The 25099-nt window shown below is 38.0% G+C and overlaps 2 protein-coding genes across 8 annotated transcripts in view; one reads left to right on the forward strand and one right to left on the reverse strand.

Moving 5' to 3' along the window:
• Positions 1-25099, reverse strand: part of LOC137249204 (zinc finger protein 665-like) — a 146921-nt gene that overhangs the window by 17120 nt on the left and 104702 nt on the right. For both annotated transcript variants that reach the window (XR_010952287.1, XM_067780506.1), the window contains exons 8-9: positions 20829-20975; positions 20473-20755 (exon numbers count right to left, since the gene is read on the reverse strand). Coding sequence is in view for 1 of the 2 variants with exons in the window: in XM_067780506.1 (XP_067636607.1) it covers positions 20473-20755; positions 20829-20975 (430 nt within the window). In the remaining variant the exon portion in view is untranslated. The remainder of the gene's footprint in view (positions 1-20472; positions 20756-20828; positions 20976-25099) is intronic.
• On the forward strand, positions 837-10605 carry LOC137249213 (uncharacterized). Of its 6 annotated transcripts, none has more exons than XM_067780523.1 (10): positions 837-1702; positions 1759-2199; positions 2268-2613; positions 2684-2852; positions 2961-3550; positions 3838-4289; positions 4359-5069; positions 5131-5230; positions 8979-9341; positions 9401-10605. In XM_067780523.1, exons 6-7 carry the CDS (start codon positions 4139-4141, stop codon positions 4706-4708), a joined length of 501 nt encoding a protein of 166 aa, XP_067636624.1. In that variant the 5' UTR covers positions 837-1702; positions 1759-2199; positions 2268-2613; positions 2684-2852; positions 2961-3550; positions 3838-4138; the 3' UTR covers positions 4709-5069; positions 5131-5230; positions 8979-9341; positions 9401-10605. The 6 variants fall into 6 exon arrangements, with proteins under 6 accessions (XP_067636624.1, XP_067636626.1, XP_067636623.1 ...); XM_067780525.1 differs by having other exon boundaries at positions 2961-3106; XM_067780522.1 differs by having other exon boundaries at positions 2992-3550.

A 25099-nucleotide genomic window follows, 5' to 3' on the forward strand; every position in this document is an offset into this window, starting at 1 on the left:
GTTTTTGCATCCTTTTTAAACGTTTTTCCTAGCGTTTGTTTGTTGGGCACAATTTCCGAAACCTCCACAGTTTTGGGTTCAGGCAAACGTTTCTCCGCAACCAATCGTACACCTGTGGCTTGTGTATGCTGACCCAAATCGTAGGCAGAACGATCAGCACAACCAACACATTCTACCCAGCCATAACTGGTGAGGCATTCAGCATCCCAACAATCACAAGCATAATGTGCCATTTCATTATTCATATGTTGGCGAAAGCGTAAGCATTCTGGTTTAATACCTATGGTCATGAGAAATTGATGTTAAACGCGCTGTAGCCGAATTGAAACCACGTAAAAAGTTATTAGAAGATCGAGAGCTGGAATTAACACCTAGTGTTGTAACGTTCGATCGTTCAAAGATGGAAGATTTACTTAAGCGACGCTTCTTCTACGATCAAAGTTTTGCTAAAGACTAAGGGTGGAATATCGTCTTATCACAGATGTCACCTCGAAGGAGGAACATCTATTTCAGAATTTTTTTTAATATTTTAACTAAAAATTTATTAGAAACCACCCAATCACTGAATTCGGTTGAAAATCTCATTTTCATACCCTTACACTTTTTCTCAGTTTTTTCCTTCTTGCCGTTTGTAAAGCCCACGAGTACGACCAATTCAATTTTCGCAGCAAGCGTACTCCACCACGCGTAAAACGAAAAGAATGAAACAAACGGCGCCATGAATCGAACGATCCGTTTACCGTTTGCTTCAATTCAGAGAAATGTACATATTTCCCTGCAAAAATCGTGTGACCAAAAACGCACACAGCCACACGAATTTTTGACAGGGGTGACGATTTGGAATGAAAAATTGTGCAAATAAAATAGCATGCTGACAAATTTTGCTTTCCCACAATGTATCGTGCTCTCTCGCACCTATTATTTTCATAGGGATAGCAAAATAAGTCATTTTTGCGTGCAAAAAATCGGCCATTTCTAATTCTGCAGAAAAGTGGAAAATTGTTTCAGTTTGTGTGATTTACATTTTGCAGAAATTAATATACGCATTCTTTAATATTTTTTGGTCTACTAAAGGGTGTTTTAGCAAAAAAAAACTCATCAATGTGTGCATGTTTATAAAGAAAGAAAGTGAAATATGTAATTGCATAGTATAAATAATCGTGAGCAATTCTAATGCAGAATAGTAAATTTTGATTTCCACATACATACAAGAAAAAAAGATTAGAAAATTCGGTGTAAAAAAACGGCTATGTGTGCAATAAAATAGCCTCTCTTGTTGAGATACACCTCCATGGTCTCCATTAATTATTGTGACGGAGGTGTGTTTGCAGCAGCAAAGTGAACCCAAACAGTGTAGGTCGTGGTGGTTGTTGTTCGTGGTCCGCATCAACTGGACCAGGTGGGGCAATGACGCCACATCCAGTTATACCAAGGTATATACCACAACAGCAACCGGGTAATGCAAGGCCACGATAGCAGCAGCAACAACCTCCCAAGGCTGGCTATCATCGTTGAATTATAAAAAAACAGTGTTATGCATCTTTAACGCTTAAATATTTCCTCTGTTGAAACAGTTTCCACGATTCACTGTTCAACGAAAGCAGCAACCAGCGTATGCCACCACCGAACAGCTGATAACAAAAACTTGGATGCACAGCAGTTTAAAGCCAAAATGGAAGTTGAGGAAATATCTGAAAATAAGGTAAATATATGTTTCGCGTTATTAACAAAATCGCCATAAATTTTATGAATTAACAGATCGCTACGAACGACAAAGCACCCGAACGTGTGATCAAAGAAAGCACTACAGAAATTATTGCCGGCGGGGCCGTATTCTACAATCCAGTACAAGAATTTAATCGTGATTTAAGTATTTCAGTACTTAATGTATACTCAAAGCGGTTGATAAGAGAGCGGGAAGCGGCGGCGCATAAAAATCCACAAAATAAAAAGGAAAACAAGCAATGCTAATGACAAGAAACCATACACGGCTGGTGGTGTAAAATACGACGATGGACTGCGAATATTGGAAGCGCTTGCTGCAGGAGATTTACGTAGCATAAGTTATGCAAAAGAAGTAGCAGGCGTGCGTGAAATTGTTGCAAATGATCTATCTAAGGTGGTAGTAGATTCCATTAGCGTAAATATGCGACACAATGGAGTGGAACATTTAATTGTGCCAAGCGAAGGGGATGTAATGTAGGTTTGATATACGAATCAATAGCTAGTGATTTAACTGTAATAATCAATAATAAAATTCGCAATAGGACTCTCATGTACCTTTCAACTTCATATGAGAAGCGTTTCGATGTTATAGACCTAGATCCTTATGGTTGTCCGAATCGGTTTCTGGATGGCGCTATACAATCACTGACGAGTGGGGGTTCATTACTTGTAACTGCGATTGATATGGCTGTGCAAATATAGTTCTGTACCTTTGCGTATGAAATGCTGCCATGAGATGGGATTGCGTATACTATTGCATTGCATTGAAACGCACTCTAATCGTTATGGAAAATATATTGAGCCACTTTTGAGCATTTCTGCCAATTTTTATATACGCGTATTTGTGCGTATGTATAGTAGTCAAGCGAAGTGTAAATATAGCATGAGGTTGGTATACAGCATTTTGGCCTTTTACCACAATCCAATTACTTACCATATCTTTATATTATGAACACAGCAAACAATGAATGGTATTTCAATGCACTGGTTGTGATACCTATACGCTACAGCATATGGGTATTGTAAAAAGCAAGATCTCAGATAAAGGCAATGCGGAAGTAAAATTCGGTATACCAACTGGACCAAATGTTAATACAAATTGTGCGCATTGCGGTGATAAACATCATGTAAGTTTCAACTATTCCACTTAAGTATTTAAACTCGAATAAATCAAATTATTTCCTTCTTACTTAATTGGTGCTTAACCGTTTAAACGGTTATGTCCGTTCAAAAAGGCTCGTCAGTCGCTTTTTCAGAGGGTTATAGATGGGCGGTCCACTTTGGTCGCATCCCATACATGATCCAACGTTTGTTGAAGAATTGCTACAAATCATAGAAGAAAAACCGCTAAGTGATTTGGACACACAACGTCGTTTAAAAGGTGTGTTATCGGCGGTATGCCTGAACTTGTATTGGGTACCTGAGTTTTTATGTAAAAAATATTCATCATATCCAACATCAATACCTCGCATTCAATTGTGGACGCTGTACGCACTACATTGGGTTCACGTAATATGGACAAGCATATTGTTGATTCCAGTGGTAAGGCCACAATTTCAAATGATGTGGCAACCATTAAGAAACTATTGGATAAAATAATAACACAACGTAGCGTGCTCAAGAGGTATAAGCTTATCTGGAAAAGATATTTCGTAACGAAAACCCTGGAAGATTACCGCGTCTTGTCTGCTTTGGTTCAACAAAATATAACTTGGATGTTTGTTGCTCTTTTTCAATTTTCCTGAATACAAATGTCTGGATTGGAAAAATTTCAAGCAAATAAAGCTTGGCGTGCAAAAGTCAAGAAATTACTTGTCATGCAACGGTAAATGCTTATAAATATATCATTAAAATTGTATGCTTGTTTATGATGAGACATTTGAGTGAGCACGGAGATGGATGTTTTAAATACTGTAGAGTAAATTGGGTTACTATATAAGAATTTGAAATTTTTCCAAATCTTTGACTAAAAAGTAGCTACTAGCTTGTAGAACTTTATTACTATACTTTTAAAAAGATAAATCACTTTAGCATGGTAATATATACCTATTATTAAAAATTAATACAAACAATATCTTCAACATTTTTTTCTCGATTCACGAACACATTTAGAAAGGCTACAACGCCTGCTAAAGAGCCGGTACCTTGCCAACGCTTTAGGTTGGATTTAGAGGAGGATCTACAAACTTTGCTAGAAGCACGCGCAGCTCCTCGTGTAGCGAATGTAGATCAACACGAAAGTAACGTTGCTGTTAGCGGAAATACAATGAACAAAATATTTGAAATGGAGGATGAAAATAAATCCAACAATGCAAACACTATAAAGAGGATTCCTTATAATTTTTCAACTAAGGCATCTTGTGACGAAACTATATTCGAATGCCAACAGTAACGTACGTCTGATGAAAGTTTTATGGCTTTGGAAAAAATGTGTGATAAAACAGCATCCGATCCGGACAGCACACTATTTAAGTACATACATAGCGAGAACAAGGATATGGTTAAAGAAGATGCTAAAAAGCGCAGCGCCGATGGAAACTATTTTAAAATCCCTTGTAAACAAGGTAAGTGAATATACAACATATTGAAAGTTGATAAGATTGCGTGGTATAAATTTAATAATATAATCGTAGAACTACAAGAAATAGATGAAGAAGCACAATCACTGCAACGTCTATTGCATGACTTATGCGTACAGGAGCAGCATCAATTGGATAATGAAACTCCTTTAAAAAGAATTGATGTAACACTACTAGAAGATAATGAAGCGCCATCTAAAATGTGGGACTCCACAATAGTGGGCGATACCACTTTACAAACTTCACCTTTGAAATTGATGAGACTTCTCAGACCATCTAATATACTAGAGGAAAATTGCGAAGATCAGTCTAATAGTTCCTTGGGTGGTGATGATGCATCATCACACATAAGCTTTCAAAGCGCTCAAAAAGGCAGTGAAACTTCAGCGACAACAAGCTTTTAAAAAAAAAGCTTTACCTACACTCTAAATCTACGCCGTCATATACGTACTCATACCGGTGGAAAACTATACAAATGCGAATACTACGAATGCACCTTTGCTGTAAGCGGTCCAGTGCTGTCGCATTTACGTACACATCTGGGCAAAAATATTCATAGATGTGAGTTTTTCCCATCAACTTTTCCTCACTTTACGGAGTTACGTACGCATTTAACTACGCACAAAGACGAAGATTCAGAAACCCGGGAGCGAAATATGACAGCCTTAAAGGAGGAGGAGGCTAAATTAAAGCAAAATTTGGCCACTAAAATTCAGCAGCCGCCAAAACCCAAACGAAAATATACGTGCAATTTCTGCAACAAGGGTAAAGGTTTATAAGACTGTGATTGTAAATGATATTCATTTTACTGATCGTTAATTCACAGATTTTACAACTTCATCTAAGCTAAAGCGCCATATACGTATGCATACCGGCGAGCGACCATACTCGCGCTCAGAGTGTGGGAAATCATTCTCATTGAAATCGTAAGAATATACAATAGGGTTCAGAGTTTGAATGGCTGGCAGTTAAAAATGGATTTATTTTAAAAGTTAATAAAAAAACTTATATCTAAACATATCCGTAAAACGAAAGACACAAAAACAAAAGCTCAGTAAAAATGGGACAACTGAATGAAACCTTACATCCATATCGCCTGCTGATTGGAATATCATCCGGTTGTTGTTGTAGCAGTTAGGTGGGGCGAAGCACTGCTACAACAATATCACCCGGTCTCGGGTGCCGTTTCGAAAAGCACCTTTCTCAGAAAATATTTGAATAACCCCGTATATTAGAAAAGCCCTATCACAGAATTCGGTTGAAGAATGCCCTAACTCAGACTTGGCTTCAAAAATGACCGATCTGAGCTCAAATACAACACATTTTGACAATAGCTGGAGTGTTTATTCTAAGATAGGGCGTTCTTCAAACGAATTCTGAGAAAGGAAGTTTTTGGAACGGCAGCCGAGATTTGGTGATATTCCACTCAGCAGCCGATATGAATATATGGTAAGTCTCATTTTTACCGACCTTTCCTTTCCTTTTTAAAAATGTGCTTAACAAAACTTTTTTCTTTTAATGCACTCTTAAAATGAATCCATAAGCACTGTAACGTTAACAACTTTTTCATACTTGTTTTTTGATTTGTATTGAGAGTGGCGATTTTAATATTAGAACGGCTAATTTAGACAATTAAAATAACAAAAATTACTACAAAGCCAAATTTTAGTGAGGACATCAAGTTTACCATAAAAATATTAAAATTAAAAGTCCCCATCTATCCTATTCGAGCTAAAAAAAAATTACTCGAGGTCAAAGGTCATTGCCTTAATAGCACCGCAGAAAAATTCCTCCAATTCTTTTCTCCTAGAGAGAACAATAATTGGGGAATAGGAATTTCGAAAATAATGAAAGGGGTGTTAGAGGCGTTGGTTCCACATTACAATTAAAGAGATGGTTGGTGTCATGTGGGGACACATTGCAAGCGGGGCATACATTTTGTATGTCGGGGTTGATTCTGGATAGGTAAGAGTTTAACCTGTTACAGTATCCAGAACGAAGTTGAGCTAGAGTGACTCGCTTTTCTCTGGGGAGTATGCGTTCCTCTTCCGCGAGGTTTGGATACTTTTCTTTGAGTACTGGATTCACCGGGCAATTCCTAGCTTATGCTACCGACGCTTGTTTATGGAGTTCACCAAGGACCTGCTTGTGTTTTTTCGCTTCATACGGCTGGGTTCTCAGGAGCCGTATTTCCTCAAAATGCTTACGGAGATAACTCCTTAGGCCCCTAGGCGGTGCTGGTTGTCCAATTAGATGTCTGTTGGGATGCTCAGGTTTCTGGGTATTCAACAGGAACTGTTTGGTCAGCATCTCATTTCTCTCCCTGATGGGGAGTATTCTCGCCTCATTATGCAGATGGTGTTCTGGGGACATAAGAAGACAGCCCGTGGCAATTCTGAGAGCAGTATTTTGGCAGGCCTGTAGCATCTTCCAGTGGGTAATTTTTAGGCTTGGCGACCATATGGTTGACGCATAGCACTTAATCGGCTGGCTAATTGCTTTGTGTGTAGTCATGAGCGTTTCTTTATCCTTTCGCCAGGTACTGCCAGCGAGGGATTTGAGGATTTTGGTACGGCTCTGATTTCTCGGAACAATTGCGGCTGCGTGCTCACCAAAATGTAGATCCTGATGAAAGTCACACCCAAAATTTTAAGGTGTAAGACAGTCGGTAAGGTAATGTCATATGGTCGACATTTGGCGCGGCCATGTTTTAAATAAGATCACCGATGATTTGGTTGGTTACAATATCAGGTTTCGCGAGGCGACAAAACTGGAGAGATTGGGGAGATAGCTGTTTATTTTATTACAAAGCTCATCGGTGTAGGAAACAATAGCATAGGTGTAGAAGCAATAGTGACTCCTGGTGGTAAAGGTAGCTATTGATATGTAGAAGTTAAACAGAAATTTGATGAATATGAGTTTTTTTTAAGTTATTGCCAAAAAGCGTTGAGGATTTTTAATATCTTACGAGGTACCTTGGTCTCAAGGTCCCAAATTGGACCAGGCCTAAGTTAGGAGCGGTGACCTTACAGGAGAAACCTTGCACAAAATATCTAGGAATCATCCTAGACAGTAAGCTGTCATGGAAGCTCAACGTGGAGGAGAGGGTCAAGAAGGCCTCAACGGCACTCTATGCATGTAAAAGAATGCTGGGGTGTACGTGGGGCCTATCGCCCTCTCTTTCTCATTGGGTTTTTACAGCGATTTTAAGCCCTATTCTATACTATGGAGTTCTTGTTTGGTGGAAAGCCACACAAAAAACAACATACCTCAAAAAATTAGAGGGGGTATGCAGACTATCGATGCTTTGCATTACGGGAGCCCTGAAAACAACCCCGACGGCTGCACTGTATGCCATTCTGCACATTCCACCTGTAGACCTGGTAGCAAAGAACAAAGCGTTAACGACCGCAACCAGGCTCGATGCTTCGGGTCAGCTTGAGCGCCGACCATATGGCCATAGTAGTATAGCGTCCTCAGTCACAAGACGAACAGACTACATGATTCCCTACCTGCACTTTGAGGGAGATCTTAAGGCCACAATAGAGGTGGACGGTTGGCGCAAGGGTGCGCAAATGGCGGACGAGGCGGTACATGTGTACACCGATGGTTCCAAAATAGTGGAAGGAGTAGGGTCTGCGGTATACTGCGCTGATCCGGAATTAAGCAGATCCTACAGGCTGCCGGATTACTGTAGCGTTTTCCAAGCGGAAATATTAGCCGTAACCAAAGCAGTAGAAACCCTGGAAGAGAATAGCTTAAGCTGCAACCGTGTTAACTTTTATATTGACAGTCAAGCCGCAATTAAGGCAATAATCTCGCATAGCACAGCATCTAAATGCGTGTTAGAGTGTAAGCAGTCTCTGGAGAGAATCGGGACAGGGAGAAGCATACATCTATATTGGGGCATATGGGAATAGATGGGAATGAAAAAGCGGACGAATTAGCTAAAAAGGGCGCATCCCTTGAAGCTTGCTCCGTAGACGTCCCAATTAGATTGGGCGAGATTAAGCGAAGGCGAGAGGTGCACATGATCGACCAAGCAGGAAAGGCGTGGGTTCAAGCGCGGGGCTGTAAAGTGTCGAAGATTATGTGTAGGTCTTACAACCTTAGACTAACACAGTTGCTTCTATCATTAAAAAGAGAGGACTGTAGACTCATGACGGGTATTCTGACTGGACACTGCCTTCTGGCGTCACATGCCTTTAAATTAGGCTTGGTCAGTGATAGCAGGTGTAGGAAGTGCGGGTTGGAGGAGGAAACGATCGAGCACGTTCTGTGCTCGTGCCCTGCACTTGCCAGGCTAAGACTCCAGCTATTAGGAGTGATACAGCTGTCAGATCTAGAAGCAGCAAGTGGCTTAAGTCCTAGGAAGCTACTAGTATTTGCCAAGAGGACGCAGTTATTTTATAACATAGGTCCTGGTTTTTGATAGGGTTTTTCAGTTTGGTCGTTAAAACATACTTCTGGTAACACTACGGACTCAATCAGTCTATGTGAGGTCCTCATGGACCGGCCAGTTCAACCTACCTACCTTCGTACATGGTTCTAAGAATGAAGAATGAGACCTATTCAAACTTCGCTATACTTTAACATACGATACTTTACCCCATTTTAACACAACTATCATTTATTGATTTTATTAAATTTTATAAAATGTTTCTTCCTCCACAGTTCCATTTCCGTATTGGATGGTAAATATGGCTTTCGCATTTTCTCCATCAATAACTGACAAGGTGGAAAAAATCTATGCGCGTAAATCGCAACATATCTTGGTCGAGCGTTTCTTCAATAGCTCTCTAGTGGTGATGGTGACAGCAGAAAAACCCAACTGTTTACAAATGTTACAATATATCAATTGCGTCTACGGCTCAAATACCCACAGTATATGAATGAATCGAACGCACCTAATTGTCTGCCTAACGGATAGTATACATATTCATCAAATCGAAAATATTGCATCAAACGAACTGGGTCTGAATACTGAAACAGTACACATATTCAAAATCGATGAGGAGGCTGTGATGATGGTATAGGGTGAGTTGTTGAATAACATACGAAAACCACTTTAACCCATCTATATATTTGCATTACAGCTAAAGCTTTACAAACAGCAGAAATTGCTGGCGCCAAGCAATTGGAAAAGGCAGTGAAGCATTCATCACACTGTACGGATGGTGTAAAGTTAGAAACTGCTGTTGTAACAGCTGCCACCAACACAACGGTCATCTCTACTTCGCCGAGTAACGGCTCGTCCGACTATCTATCGATGACAGTATAATCATATCTTTTGCCAACACAGGATAGCGATGTGCTTGCACAGGAAAAGATTTCAATTGGAAAACAAAAACCAATTAAGAGAGTTTATTTATTATTAAAGTATTTACTTTTCTTTATATCAACAGTATTAATTTAAGTTGCAATATCACGTGCATATATAATAAGGGATGTGATACGATTGCTGTCGGAATTAGATTTGAAACCAATCAATACTCCTGCTAAGGGTTGTAGAATTATTGCTTGAATAATTAGATTTAGAACAATAATAAGTCTGACTTAATTACAAGTCGTACATTTTTAAATTCATCAATTACGACAGCAATCGGATTCTACGACACCTTTGAATATTCTTGATCTGAAAAAAGAGTAAACCTAATCTGAATTTCTACTAAGCTTTCAGTTGTAGATTATTCAAATAATTGGAGTTTTTTCTAAAGCTTAAAATTATTTTCTGCTCGCTTAGAAAAGATTTCAATTGGAAAACAAAAACCAATTAAAAGAGTTTATGTTATTAATAAAGTACGTACTTTTCTTTATATGAACTGTATTAATTTAAGTTACAATTTCATGTGCATATATAATAAAGTATGTCGTGGTACGATTGCTGTTGGAATTAGATTTGAAACCAATCAATACTCCTGCTATGGGTTGCAGAATTATTGCTTGAATGATTAGATTTAGAACAATAATAAGTCTGAGTCAATTACTAGTCGTACATTTTTAAGTTCATCAATTACGACAGCAATCGGATCCACGACACCTTTGAATATTCTTGATCTGAATTTCTACTAAGCTTTAAGTTGTAGATTATTCAAATAACTGGAGTTTTGTCTAAAGCTTAATATTATTTTTTTGCTCGCTTAGAAGAGATTGGAAAACAAAAACCAATTAAGCGAGTTTATTTATTATTAAAGTTCTTCTGTTTTATATGAACTGGATTAATATAAGTTCCAATTTCATGTACATATATAATAATATTGAAAATAATAAATATTGAAAATAATAAATATTGAAAATTCAATTTTTTTGGTTCATATTTTATTCATATGGCTGCTCCAGGTAAAGTAAATCTGCAGGTAAAATTCACGTTATATGGCGGTTATATAAATGGTAAAACCGCAGTAAAATTGATTGTCAAATGGCTCGAAAATGTAGAGTGAAGTGACGGAAAAATGACCGCCAATTGACGAGCATTGTGACGTGTGTGAGCAGCACAGTGCTATGCTCACATCCTATAAGTGGGAGCGGAATGCACGATCACATTAATAGGAACGAAACGGAAAATTTGGTCACAAAAGTTCATCACGCCCATGCAAACGTGACTATGAATATAACCTCTGCAGAAAGTCACAATGACCGTAAAATGACTAGTAAAATGACGTGGAGCGTTTTTGCAGGGTTACGCAGGAATGTTCATATTTTCTTGTCTGGTATACATATACCAGGGCGCGGACTTTTTATAAAAGGAAGGTTGGTAAACGAGAAATGAAAATAGCAGTAGGAATTGGTAGTTTATTTGCGTGGAAAACAATACGTGTTATTGAATCATCTTGAATTATTCACCATTTATTGTAAAACAAATAAAGCAAATGTCGGGGAAATAACACTTGTAAAAACATGTACACAAGACAAAATCAATGTAAATTTGTACATACACAGCTTAGGTCTTAGGATACTCATTATTTCCTGAAATACACAAACAAAACATACCAAAACGTCTGACAACCACAACAATTTTCCAATGTACCAAAAATACTGCCGCAAAATAACTGATTCGGCAGTTTTCGTTTACGTAAAACTGTATTGTAGTTCAAACTCTTCACCAAAAAAAAAAAAAAAAAAAGAAAAAAAAATTTAAAAAATAGGGCAGTAAATACTCACGTGCTCAGTTACTATATTTCTCTAATCAAAAAAAAAACATTTCCTGTTTAAGTTATTCACAAATTTGTCAAAATTGACTGATTTGGTCATTATCGCCTCCTAATATTAGTTGGGTGGGCTCGGCAATTCAATACTGCAATGCAGTATACGTTTTCAGTGCGAAAATACTGAAATATTGGTAGAATCTAAGTTTTGGTAGCAGAAGTAGTAGAAAATGAAAAATGGGTCAAAAAGGTTGGTCAAACTACCAATGCGGTAAAGTCCGTGCACTGACTGCCCATATACTTATACCAACGTATGTACATATATATGCCGAGTTAAATGTACATTATGTTAGGGATGCATAAAATGATGCAAACGGGTACCCAAAAACCCGTTTCCGGAAAAATCGGTACCGGAGCCAAATACCCTTCGGGCACCGTGTCGTTTGCTAAACGCCATCAATGAAACAGGACTACAAGCGTACTTGGGAAAGGTTGAATAAATAACCGAAAGGTAATACAAAAAGAGAAAAATTATACATTCTACAACTGATTCTCCTCATCCAAAACGAACATTTTTTTTATTTTTTCTTTACATCGCATACAATTTTGCTGTCCAAACATTTTTTTTGTGGCGGGCAGGGAAGTTGTTGGGTTTTAGCACCAACAACACAAATAACAGCGACTCAAAAGAACCCACGCTATACACTTTCTACCCGGTTCGGCACCAGAATGTGTGAACCGAAAATCGTAAATGCTCATTTTCTGCAGCACTAGTGTGCCCGTGGCCAACTAAAACGCTGCCGGGTGACACAAAATAAACAAAATAAGGCACTAAAGACCCAGGCACATAACGTGCGGGGAAAGAGGCCATGCACATAATGCACGCCACATATGAATAATTTTTTTTATGCAGCGACAGATGTTTCCCCTTATGCAAGCGTTAATAAAATTTCCCAAATCCCCAATAATACAACTAGGGACCACTCGCCCCTGCACTTTGACAATGACCCGACCCATTGAAACCTATTTCACTCCTTTCAGGAAAATGGGTCGTTTTGCCGCTTTAAAACGAAACGCTGCCAAGAACGTCATGCGTTATACGTCGGAATGCCGCGCTTGTTTCAAGCAACATCCCATACGCCTGTGCCCCATCTTTCGGGCCAAAAAACCCGAGGAGCGTCTTTACTTAGCGATCCGCGGGAGCTGCTGTGGAAATTGCTTGGCTCTAGACCACCGCTCTAACGCATGCCCAAGCCAAGGCCGATGTAAAAAATGCGGCGAAAAACATCACACGATGCTTCACATCTCCTCGATTGATGAAGAGGAACAGCTACTCCACGAAGCCCGCTCCAAGCCATGGAGTGTACAAGTTGAGGAGGAGCTGGAATCACCCCGTGAGCGGATTGACGACTCCATATCGTTATATGCGTCAGATGCTGGAACGGAGACTGGGCCTCTTCGTCCAGCTCGAATCCACCGAACCGGAGCGGAGACTCGGTCTCTTCGCCCGAACACAACACCAGCAGCCAAATCGTTTAGACCGCTTTTGCAGCATGAAAGGAAGCGGCTCCAGCACAACACATCTACAGTCCAGCGCCACGTTCGTGACGGCCGAGCGGAGACTCGGTCTCTTCGCCGGCAAACTAAGGACCCTCAACGACGACAACCACCGCGCGATCGCAGAGCGGAGACATGGCCTGCAACAAAGATATCACACCCATCATCAACCACGAGATCGCAGTCATGGATCCAACTCGCTGCAGCTCACTACCGTGTCCGCCTTCCGGGCAGGGCTCCTAGCCCCGCATTCAGCTGCCACCGCCACCATGATACCGACGGTAGCTATCACCCCCACCGCGGTCGTGAAAATAGAAGCAGGGGGGCGGCTACACCTCGTTCGCGCCTTAATCGACGGATGCTCCCCCACCACAGTGATTGCGGATGAGCTCGCCCAGGAGCTCCAACTTCCTACCAGCAACATTGGCGGGCAAGCAGGATGTCTGCTGCGTATCCGAGGAAGACACGGACAGAACAGAAGGATTGCGACCCACGCTGCGGTCGTAGCCAATTTTCGGCGCACGACACCCACAACCAGCATCGACAGTGCCATCGCAGCCCCGTACGCACATCTTCGTCTGGCGGATCCGCAGTTCTACTCATCCGCCCCGATCCGCCTCGTCCTAGGCACAGATGTATATGCCGAGATAATACTCCCAGGGATTCTGCCCACCACGTTTGGCCCTTTGTTAGCTCAGAGTACCATCTTCGGTTGGGTACTCTCGGGCACAGCGAAGGCCTAACAGCAAAATGTTCGGTAACGACCGAAACAAATGAATTTTTTATACTTTGTTATTTTTATTGAATTTTGGTGTACACAGTTGCAACAGACTTGCATTGTGAATTCGTACCAGCGAAAAATCGTTCGATTCCTCCATTGCCACACCTACGTGTCAAATAATAGCTGACAGGGAGAACGGCAGTCGCGAATGGCCACATAAGGGAATAAAGGTTTGTTTTTCTTTTGCTCGCCGTTATTAAATTGAAGTGCCATGAATTGTACATTTGTTTCAAATCAGCTTTCTTTTAAATTTGCCTACCGAAAATCAGACTACATATTAATATTCATTTCTAAAATCAAGTTTACAGATTAAATTCAAGCCACCAGCTACGCAGGCATTTTAAAATATGTAAATAAAGCAATATACCACTGGTGAGCTAATGATTTAGGTAATCGAACAACGATTGAACAGGTGCTCGAAGCTGTTTACTATTGTGAACATTTCTATCAAACCTTCGCCACTTGTATGAGTTCACAATGTAGGTATGCGTTTAAAATCTTGTATCATTACAATAAGCTATTTTTTATTAAATTTTCTTCATACAAAATTCACAAGCATAGAATTTCCAATGAATTTGTAATAAACGGCAAGAAATATGAACACGTATATCTTCTTACTTCTTTTCGCTATCCCTAGCTCTAGGCAAGCCTGGCTTAGGCCTTGAATCACGGGAAAAGTGCCGAATGACAGAGGCATCAGCAACCAAGCTCACCCATTGCGCAAACCATCTTGCGTGCCGCCAAGCCGGCGGACTGACCGGCGTTTATGTTAAGTTAGATATAATTAGTTATAAGTTTTTACTTTTTTTCTTCTCTTCTTCACGGTCGGTGATCCTTGGCGGACTGTGACGTTGCGTACCGCAAGGGGGGCGGCATGTTTAGGCCAAATGCCTAACTTTCACTTGATTGACGGCGCCCCTCCCTAATGTTTTAATAATATTTCCAGCCACCCACACTCACGCCGCACTTGTGTGCATGCATGCACATGCATGCGTTGCGTACACATGCATGTGTGTGTGCAGGTTGTCAGCACCCATGCACGCATACGTAAGGGTGGTTGTGTGTGTGGTTTTTCCCCTCCTTAATACCAGAGGACCTTTTCGCGGCTTAGCGGTTGTCCTCAACGGGATAACCGGTCTCTTTTTCGATTGACCGCCAACCAGCACACATCGCCCAAGATCGCCACCGTCACATTCAACACAAAGGTAATATTGTATCCTTGTATATATTTTCCTACACTCTAATTAAAACACTATTATAACGAGGAAATCCTCTTTGCGTTTTGTTCTTTTACTTTCTTTCGAGAGCACTATCAACCCGAGATCGACCCGTGTGCGCCTACCCACTGCCGGTTCCAGACGCACTCAGGCCGAACACCTACATATACACTATTGCACGCATTTTCGACACTGCCTCCACATGTAATTTCACACACAACATTACTCTTTTCGGTTTGTGGTATTCCCGATTTTGTTTTATTGAAAATATTTTTCAATGTCTTCGTAGGTTTGTGAGCAAATATTATTTTTTCTTTATCGTAGCAGTCGGATTTTGCTGCTTTCTGTTGAATGTTAGCGGAACTCTTCTTAGTATGTTTTAATCGTACTGGTTGGAAAATCATTGGTTTCAATATTGAATATATATCTGTTTTGATTTCTTTGTGGTAAATTTTGTCTGAATTCTGTAACATCCGTCGTATTGCTGTATTCATAATCATTGACTTTGGGTGTTTGGAATAATAGTTTATAATTCGTCCTGATGATGTTGGCTTCATATACCACTTTAATTTCAATTGATTTCCTCGTTTGTTTATTATAGAGTGCAAATAAGGTAATTTTCCTTCCTGCTCCACTTCTACTGTTGATTTTATGTCTTTGTCAAATTTGTTCAGGGCGTCAAGTGGCAAACCAAGACTACTAAGGAAGTATGTCGATGACTTATTCGCGATAGTCCACGAAAATGAAGTTGTGTATGAAACTACATGAGGAGGCAGTGTCGAAAATGCGTGCAATAGTGTATATGTGGGTACAATGAAATTAAAATTAAAGACTAGATTATCACAATATAACAGGCCAACCTAATATAAACGAACGCAAGTCATTTTCTGTCAAAAATGTCTCATGCACATACAACTTGTATGAGAGCAACCGAAATTACTGCGAGAAAACCTAACTTGATTTCCAGTTTTTGTTCTGCGTGACATTTTGGTTTGACGTTTGCATACATGTTTTACATTGTCACAGCACATTTTTATTTCGGTTGGGCAAAAAACGCTGGTTGTTTGTGTGCGCTAAAAAACGCAGTTCGGTTTTATTAGGTTGGCATGTAAGTCCGATATTAAAAAATGTAACTCATAGCCCAGTGTGCCGCTACCGGCTACTCACCAAACTTTGACGACGCGAGTATTATTATACAAGAACAAAAGTATACCAAACGATTCACACTACATACATATAATAAACACGCCGACGCGCATAAGACTTAACTTTAAGGGTGATTCAGATGATTGCGCACATATTTACAAACACCCGTTAACCAAAAATCAGTATCAAACTCCACGGCACACAGGGAGGACCTGAAATAAAATGTATGTACTTTGTCGGATCATTTTTTTATGCTTTTATGTTTGAATTAGCAGACCCGGCAAACATCCCAGCCAGCATTTTTTGAAAATTTTGATAAAAAAATATTCAAATATCATACCCCAAGATGATTAAAAACGTTCAAATTTAAAAACATTTTCTGTTCGAAAATTAACGTATCGTCGGGAGAAAAATGTACTATAAATGTGATTATTCTTGAATAATCATTTATGATTCATATTTCGAAACACTTTTTATTCATCTTTTTATCATACCTGATATTACTGGAAGATTGTACTTTACTTCTTTTGGAATAACATTTGATTACTTTTCACAGTAATTTTTTGATCACATTTAAGAACAATTTTCAATCATATTATATGATGGTTTGGAATCATTTGTGATTCATTTTTCCATCATATTTAATACATAACTAAATACTATATAAAGATCATATTTCATCAGGGGGTGAAAGCATCTGGAAGCTCGGAAGTAAGCTTTTTGAACCGCAGGTAGTAATTAATTTGACCGTTGTACACACACACGACTACAACATCCAACATCATCTATGATCATCATCTTAGATAATGGTAACGATGTCACTTTAAAAATCACGATTTTACTATGTCTCATATCATTCTTTAAATATAACTAGATGTTTTCGACAATCATAGCTCATGGAGGATGTTGAAGCCGGGTCCAGGCGTGTCGATCAAGCTTAACTTACCAGCGGTTAAACAGCTTACAACTTCCGTACATCGGTTCCATCCAGTATGTCTTGTCTGGGAAGCCGCATCTAGAGAAATGCTAGAAGACATCTTAGGTTAGCAGCAGCACTTATATTACTTTTAGTCTTGAATATGTGTTGTATATTTGTAATTTTTTTGGATTTTATGATTGAAAAATTGTGAGCTAATGAAGAAGAATTAAATTTTCAATGAGAAGTATAGTTTTAACAAGTAAAAAATTCATCATTTATTCAAGAAAGGTAGTCTGCAAATATTAAGAAAGTTGATTGAAAAATGATTTTAAATTTTTGATCACCGAAGTTAAAGAAATTTAATTCAAAAATGATTCCAAATTGTGATTGAAAAATTGTTCTCAGTTATTGATCATAAAAAGCAAACAAGTTTTATTGTTCTCTATGTTCATTTTTCTAAAATCTTAAAATTTATTTATCAAAGTTATTCGAAAATTATTTCAAAAAGTGATCGAAAAATGATTTTCAGTTTTTGATCATTAAAAGTAATCTTATTTTATTATTTATTTTGTTCAACTGTATGAAAACTCAGTATTTTTTCGCAAGGAGTAGTCAAATTGTATTAATATGAAGGAAAGTTCACAAATTTATCATCTAAATGCTGTGTGGGATTGTTCTGCCCTAAATTTAGTCTATCTGCATACATTTGAATAAGCTTTTTCCGTCTAACTCCTGTTCCAGTCCCATTCCGAGTCCCAGTCCCACTCTGAGTCTCAGTCCCAGTCCGTCTCTGGTCTACTTCCCGTAAAAAAGGATCGGAAATACTAATATAGGCAAATTTATATACCAAATTTCAGGCAAATCGAATTGGACGTATGTAAATAGGTATGTTTGTATTATTAATTCCTGTCTTAATTTCAGCTTCGCGTGCATATTTATCACTTTTGCCGGGTTGATGCGACTAAATCGAATATCACAATGAAAATTACTTTAAAGCTCTCAGCAACAGCTTTCACTTGATATCCATATTACACACACATTCTAGGGGTATCCGGGTCCACGTTTTGGCCTATATGTGGAGACCCTAGTCACCCAGGGGTATACAAAATACTCTGTACTTAAGCACACATCAACAGCTCCAATTTGATACCCATAATGTAAAAACATATCCTAGCGTTCCGCTCATCCACGCTTTGGCCTATATCTCCAGTCCCTAGTCACCAATAGGTATGAAAACTACCCTGTACTAAAGCACTCATCAACAGCTTCAATTTGCTACCCATAATGTAAAAACACATCCTAGTATTACCCTGATCCACGTTTTGGTCTATATCTCGAAACCCTAGTCACAAATAGGTATGAAGACTATCCTGTACTAAAGCACTCATCAACAGCTAACATTTGATATTCATATTGTATAAACACTGTCTAGGCGAACACGGGCCCACGTATTGGCCTATATCTCGAGACCTTAGTCACAAAAAGGTATGAAAATTACCCTGTACTAAAGTACTCATAAACAGCTTCCATTTGATATCCATATTGTACAAACAAATCCCAGGATTAGCCAGGTCCGTTTTGATATCAAGACCCTAGCCATAACGGGATAAAAAGTATCCTATGTCCGTCTCCTGGTTCTAAGCTAACCCTCCACCAATTTTCAGCCAAATATGTTCATCCATTCCTTCCTCTTCAATCACTCTTTATCTATTAAAAAAAAGCGCCTCAAAATCCGTTGCGTATTTTTAAAGGTTTAAGCATTCAAACGAACATAGGGACAGAAAAAGCGACTTTGTTTTATACTATTTAGTGATGTACATCCATACATACCTATAAACCTACGCCCGAAGTTAAATAACGCAACGAAGGTTATACATACGTACATAGTATGTATGTGTCGCATCATGCCTCACTCAAAAGCAATTAGCGCGCACAGTTGACAGCGAACAACCACACTCACGAATTTTTTGGTAAAAATGTTACTTTTGTTTAAACAATTTGGCTGATATAAGAAAGGAATCAAGTACTTTTTTGATGCAGATCGAAGGTAAATATTTCGAAGTTTTACTGAAAAGTAGAATTTTTGAAATCCCTCCATCCGTTTATGAGTTATAGCTGTGTAAACAAAAATTTTATGATTTTTTACTGCATTTTGGCAATTTGCCACGCCCCTATAATATATACCTTCAAATTATATTAACTGTACCATCTCACGTAGCTAAGCTTTCAAATGCAAAAAAACCGTTTTAAAATCGGAGCATTCTGTGCGAAATTATGTGCGTACATGGCATTTAGCGACTTTAAGATTTATAGATAGATAGATATAGATATACCTTTGATACCCATAATATATGTATATAAATCTTCTGAGGTAACCCTGGTCCACATTTTCGATATCTCCCAAACCAACTAAGTTAACAAAATTAAAACTACCTCGCATTAATATTCTCGTCAATGCCTACCGTTTGATACCAATATCGTATGACCAAATTTTAGGGTTATCCTGGTCCACATTTTGGTCGATATCTCAAAAACTTTTCTAAATCTTTGCAGTTTTTTAGCCTATAACCATGTCGAGCCCGAGCCACCCCCAAATCTATGCTAAAAATTTCATCTCAATCGGTCCAGCCGTTCTCGAGGTCGTTCTGCGGTCCCGAAAATAACCGCTTTCAAAATATATATTAGTACAGATTGTTTTGTTAATTGGTTTTTTTTGTTTACTATTAGTTTCCACCCTGAAGACGGTTACCGTAGAGTAAACGAAATATATTGATATCCCAAAAAACAACTGCTTAGTTTTATTGTAAAAACCTAACCTCGAGCCAGCATAACTACATTAAGTTAAATCTTACCATTTAAAGCTTGACATGGAGACGTAGTGAAAATGATATCGTATACTTGATTAGGTTAACCTAAATTTAGTCAGTATAAAGAGTTGCCCACTTTAAATAAAAATACCAATAGGACAATAATTATTTTTGGAATTTTATAGTTAAGCGCGGTATCCAGATCATAATGCACGAAAACCGCATCTTTAACGAAATTTTGTGAAGAAAAAAGCGAAATTGATATTTTTAAATAAAATTACTTCAACCCATGCTGATCTTATGATTTGGGTCCGTATCGTGTAATACGATCACGCATCGAAAAACGCTTTCACTTAAACAATAAATATGATTTTGTCAAGCTATTTGTAAAAATTAGAATGAATTGTAATTAGTACTCGTAGCCACTATTTAATATATTTCCATAATCCGATCCACCATTTAAGAGATGTCTCGATGTAAAAAATTCGATTACGGATAGTATAACACGACACCGGTACTGGATTCCGCGCTTTACGGAGTAATTGACCATAAGATCACAGTCTACGGAGTTTATGAATGCCATTTTACCTACTTACTTTCAATTTAGCCTCTTCTTCTCTTAAAGCTGCTATATTTCGCTCATGCGTCTCTGAATCTTCGTCTTTATGCGTAGTTGAGTGTAACCGTAGCTCCGAAGCCAAACGAAAAAGTAAGGGACAAAATTCACATCTGTGTGTATTATCACCAAGATGATTTGCACGTAAATGCTGATTCAGTACTCTTTTTGTCGTAAAGTACCGGTCGCAGTATTTGCATTTATATGGTTTTTCACCGGTATGAGTACGCAAATGCTCCCTTAAGGCCGCAGCTCGTAAAAATCTATTCAGAAAATAAAGTTAGAAAACATTTGGTGAAGTACGTATATTAGGACGACGTTTTTATGATAACTTACCGCTTTTCACAAAAATCACATTTATGGGGCTTTTCGTCGCTATGAATTCGTTTATGTTGTTTTATTTCCGATGTTGTTTTAAAATGTTTGCCACAAATATCGCACGGGTATTGGTATTGTTCGTTCTTGTCACGTATGTTTTTGTCTCTGAAAAACAACAAGTAATCAAGACAATAAAAAAAAACGAGTTTATTTTTGATATTAAAAGGAAGCGAGGATATGAATTTTGTAACTAAACTTACAATTCACGGTCTTAAAATTTTTAGTATTTTTAGGCCCCGCAGAACGGCAAATAATTTTTTTAGCGCAGAGCTAATTTCAAAATTTCTTAAAAATGTATGAGTTTAACCCCTCATGTTAGGCTAAGTCTGAGTTAAAAAACCTAACTTGCCGTTCTGCAAAACAGCCTTCAAGAACATCTTCGGCTTATATCCAAACCATTTCTTAGCAAAAACACAGTTGTTCAAGAGCAAAAAAAACCGTTTTGACAGTTATATTGTGAGTTTCTAAAAATATGAAGTACAGCAGTGGGTGATGAGAAATCGCTTTGTGTATTCAAATAAGTTGTGTGGTTTAAACTCAGTTTAATATATTTTATAAGTCAGATTGAGCTTTTTGTTATTGGAATTAAAATTATTTTCTTAAACAAATATAGTTGATAAAAGTTTTTGCAGAGAAACGAAAATATTAGTTTTTATGTTATGCGTGCGTCTTGTTCTTTCAATTGTTCTGTAGTTTGTGATGCCATGTGTGTTTTCTGTTCTTCCAGTTGAGATGCCATATATGTCTTCTGTTCTTCCAATTGAGTTTCCATCTTGGATGTAATCTGTGTCGACATTTCTGTTCTGCCAATTGAGATGACACTGCCGATGTTTGAATAGATATTGCAGCGAAAATCGTGTTCAAGTCTGCGTTCGCCATTGTCTGCGGTGTTTCATTTTTCTCCTCCAATTTTGTTGTCTCATCGCCATCAACATGAAAGACATACTCTTCTCCGTGTTTGTAGTTCGGATTTGTTGCCAGTTGTATTCAATTCGCGAGCCTCCAACTCCTGTTTGAGCTGCTGTATCTTTAATTCACTTAACTTCGCCATGTCCTTGTCGTATTCAAAATCTTCGGAATTTATTCAACAATTCCTCTTCTGACACCAACTGTGACGAATTTAGTGCAATTTATGAATGTTTGTTTAATGGTGTGTTCAGTTTATACTTAGATTTAAGAATTCATGAGCTTAACACCGGCTTATAATAATTGAATTTCAATTATTATTTTTTTTTCTAAAAGAAACTGAAAAGAAAGAAACATTTACTGGCATATTGCGATGGAACCATTTCGAAAACCGCCAACGTAATCATCATCAGGCAATTTTGTAATGTTATCAAAGGTTTCACCGGGATTCGAACCGTGAATTATGGTGAAACTGCAGTTGCCTTTAACCACTAGGCTATCCTGCTGGTATTTGTTTTCATGCTTAATTCAGTTTTTCTCATTTCTACACTAACAACACAATTGAGACATTATGTCTCTATATTAATTTGTGTGCCATGTAGATTTGTTTTTGTAAAGTTCTTCTTCGTTGCGAATGAGAAGCTTTGTAAACTCGGGCTCAGTTTTACATATTTATGTATGTTTGTTTAATGGTGTGTTCAGTTTATACTTATACACTCAGAGAAAAACGCCGTTCTAAAATCCAGCACCACCGGACTCAATTCAAGCTTTTCATGTTCTTACTTTTTTGTTCTTGAAAAACGAACGACCTGTTCTCAAAACAACAACATTGTTCTTGAATTGACAACCATTTTCTTGAAAAGAGAACGGCTGGTCTTAAAATATGAACAAATGTTCTATGAATGAGAACAGCGTTCCGAAATTAAGAACAATGTTCTTAAATTAAGTTCAAGAAAAAAGAAACGGTATAATTCGTGTGTACTACAATGTTAAATACAACATTTGGCACAAGCTTTCAAGCAGTTGAAGTGGCCCAGCGGCTACGTTGTTGCGGTTGTAATCGTGTGGCTCGGGTTCGATCACCGCCAAACTCTGAAGTTTTTCAAAATAATTTTTTTAAATTCTATTTCTATAACTCTTATTTTTCGCTGAGTTCCATTCACATATGCACAGGTTATTCTCAATCTTGTTGTCCAATGTTTTAAATATATATTCAGATTGCATCATCATAAAAGAACAATTTCTCAATAAGAGAAATATATGAGAAAATGCATATTATGCGTTTTTTCTAATATTTTGGAATTTTAATAATAATTTTTTTGTTATTAATATTTTTTATTAATGACAAAAAAATTATTAATTAATAAAAAAATAAATAAATGGGTACTACTTAAAAAAATTACCTTCCCACTCCCCCCAAATATCAAGCACAAACCGTTCTTGAATTGAGACCGAAAAATGTTAAATCGACCACAAACCGTTCTCGAAGCGTGGGAACGAAAATTCTTAAATCAAGCCCAAGTAGTGCTTGAAATGAGCACAAAAGGTTCACAAATCAATACCAAAGTGGTCACAAAATACGAACGGTGTGCTTGGAAAAACTGTTCTTAAAACAAGCCCGTCGGTCACGAGCTAAGAAAAAACGTACTTAACAGACTTTTGTCAACGAATGTTCTTAATTTTGAACTTGTTTCGTTCGTTTTAGAAGAGTGTATTTAAGAATTCATGAGCTTAACACCGGCTTATAATAATTGAATTTCAATTATTATTTTTTCTAAGAGAAACTGAAAAGAAAGAAACATTTACTGGCATATTGCGAAGGAACCATTTCGAAAACCGCCAACGTAATCATCATCAGGCAATTTTGTAATGTTATCAAAGGTTTCACCGGGATGCGAACAGTGAATCACAATTTCCCTTATTTGCAACCTTCTGCTAACGTTCGTATCGCTAAGCTGTTGAATAAAACACTCCAATATTCTATATTGCAAAATGGTCTTTATTAGCCAACTTTGGGAGTAGTGCAATTAAACGTCACTTCGCAACTGATAGCGTGTTTAAATCAAACTCATTGCTGCTTACTCAGCTTTCGCTCCTTTTATACTCTCTGATGTCTCGTTCGCATACTTCTAGGCGTTTCTTCTTCTAAAATTTACTACTTAGTCACCAGATACATATATGCATGTGAATTTGTAGTTTATAGTCTCTCGCATAGCCATATGCGTGTGCATATGTGAGTATTGATGATTGCGTACTTCTGTATCAGATATATGTATGTGAATTTGTTTGTGTACATACAAGTGACTGCTTAGCATCGGCTTAGAGGTGATAGTATTCATTAGTGATGCTAATATATTCGTCACAATACAATATGTCAGTTAAATCGAAATCAATGAAAATTTTCTTTTGATTTGACATTCTTCTGCACGGCGAATTTGTCTGAATTCGCCTTGGTTTACACACTTGTACCAAAGAGTTTTTATTTGCTAAGAGCTGTCACTCGATACTTTGGCAAATTGCTCGATGTTTTCTCAAGGTAGCGCTGGTTTTTTGTTGTCAGATTGCCAAATTGCCTTTTATACATTTCCGTGGCGTGTTTGTGTTTATTTTAACCGACTTATCTTGTTTGGTTGATTTTCCGACAGTGTGGATAAATGATGTATATTGGAACGATTTTCCGTCATCCCTTGTCAAATTTGGTTTTGAGACAAACCGGTTTCGGCGTTGTGCCATCATCAGTGTCGATTTTCGTTCTGATCTGTTGTTGTCATTTGTCCTGTATTTATAGTTCGTAGGTATATGAGCAGGTATCGTCAAATTGATGCTTGTGTATATTTAGTTATGTGTATGTGCTGTGTGTTCGTTCAGAACCGAGGGTGGTTTACTAATCGATTTGTGTGGCTGACTGGGGTAGGCAGAAATCTGTGATTTTAGTCGTTTGACCTTCTTTGTCGGTTTTTTGTTTCGGTGTGTTAATTGTTTTGTGTTTATTTGTTGTTGTGCGTTTGTCTGTTGTACCTGTGTGATTAAGTTGTTTCCTGTAAACAAGTTTTAAAGGCTCGAATATTGTGTCAGAAATGGTGTTTATCTGTTCGTTTATTATTCTACCGTCGAATGTTTTCTGGATATAAAAAAGCACTAGTAGATAAGCTCAGAAGGACAAATGGAGAACCAAAAAGAAATAATGAAAAAGAAAATAATAGCTGGACGACTATGACATATACTGGAAAAGCAACATATAAATTGGCAAATTTCTTTAAAAAATACAACATTAACACAGCATTCAAAACATCGAACAATCTAGGGCGAAAACTAAGAACTAA

The sequence above is a fragment of the Eurosta solidaginis genome, chromosome 4, assembly GCF_040869045.1.
Source record: "Eurosta solidaginis isolate ZX-2024a chromosome 4, ASM4086904v1, whole genome shotgun sequence".
Lineage (NCBI taxonomy): Eukaryota > Metazoa > Arthropoda > Insecta > Diptera > Tephritidae > Eurosta > Eurosta solidaginis.

What these genes read in the sequence shown, in the direction of transcription:
- LOC137249213 (XM_067780523.1), top strand. Translation starts at nt 4,139, where the DNA reads ATGGCTTTGGAAAAAATGTGTGATAAAACAGCATCCGATCCGGACAGC. An exon ending in TAAAATCCCTTGTAAACAAG is followed by an intron (nt 4,290 to 4,358) that starts GTAAGTGAATAT and finishes ATATAATCGTAG; the next exon opens with AACTACAAGAAATAGATGAA.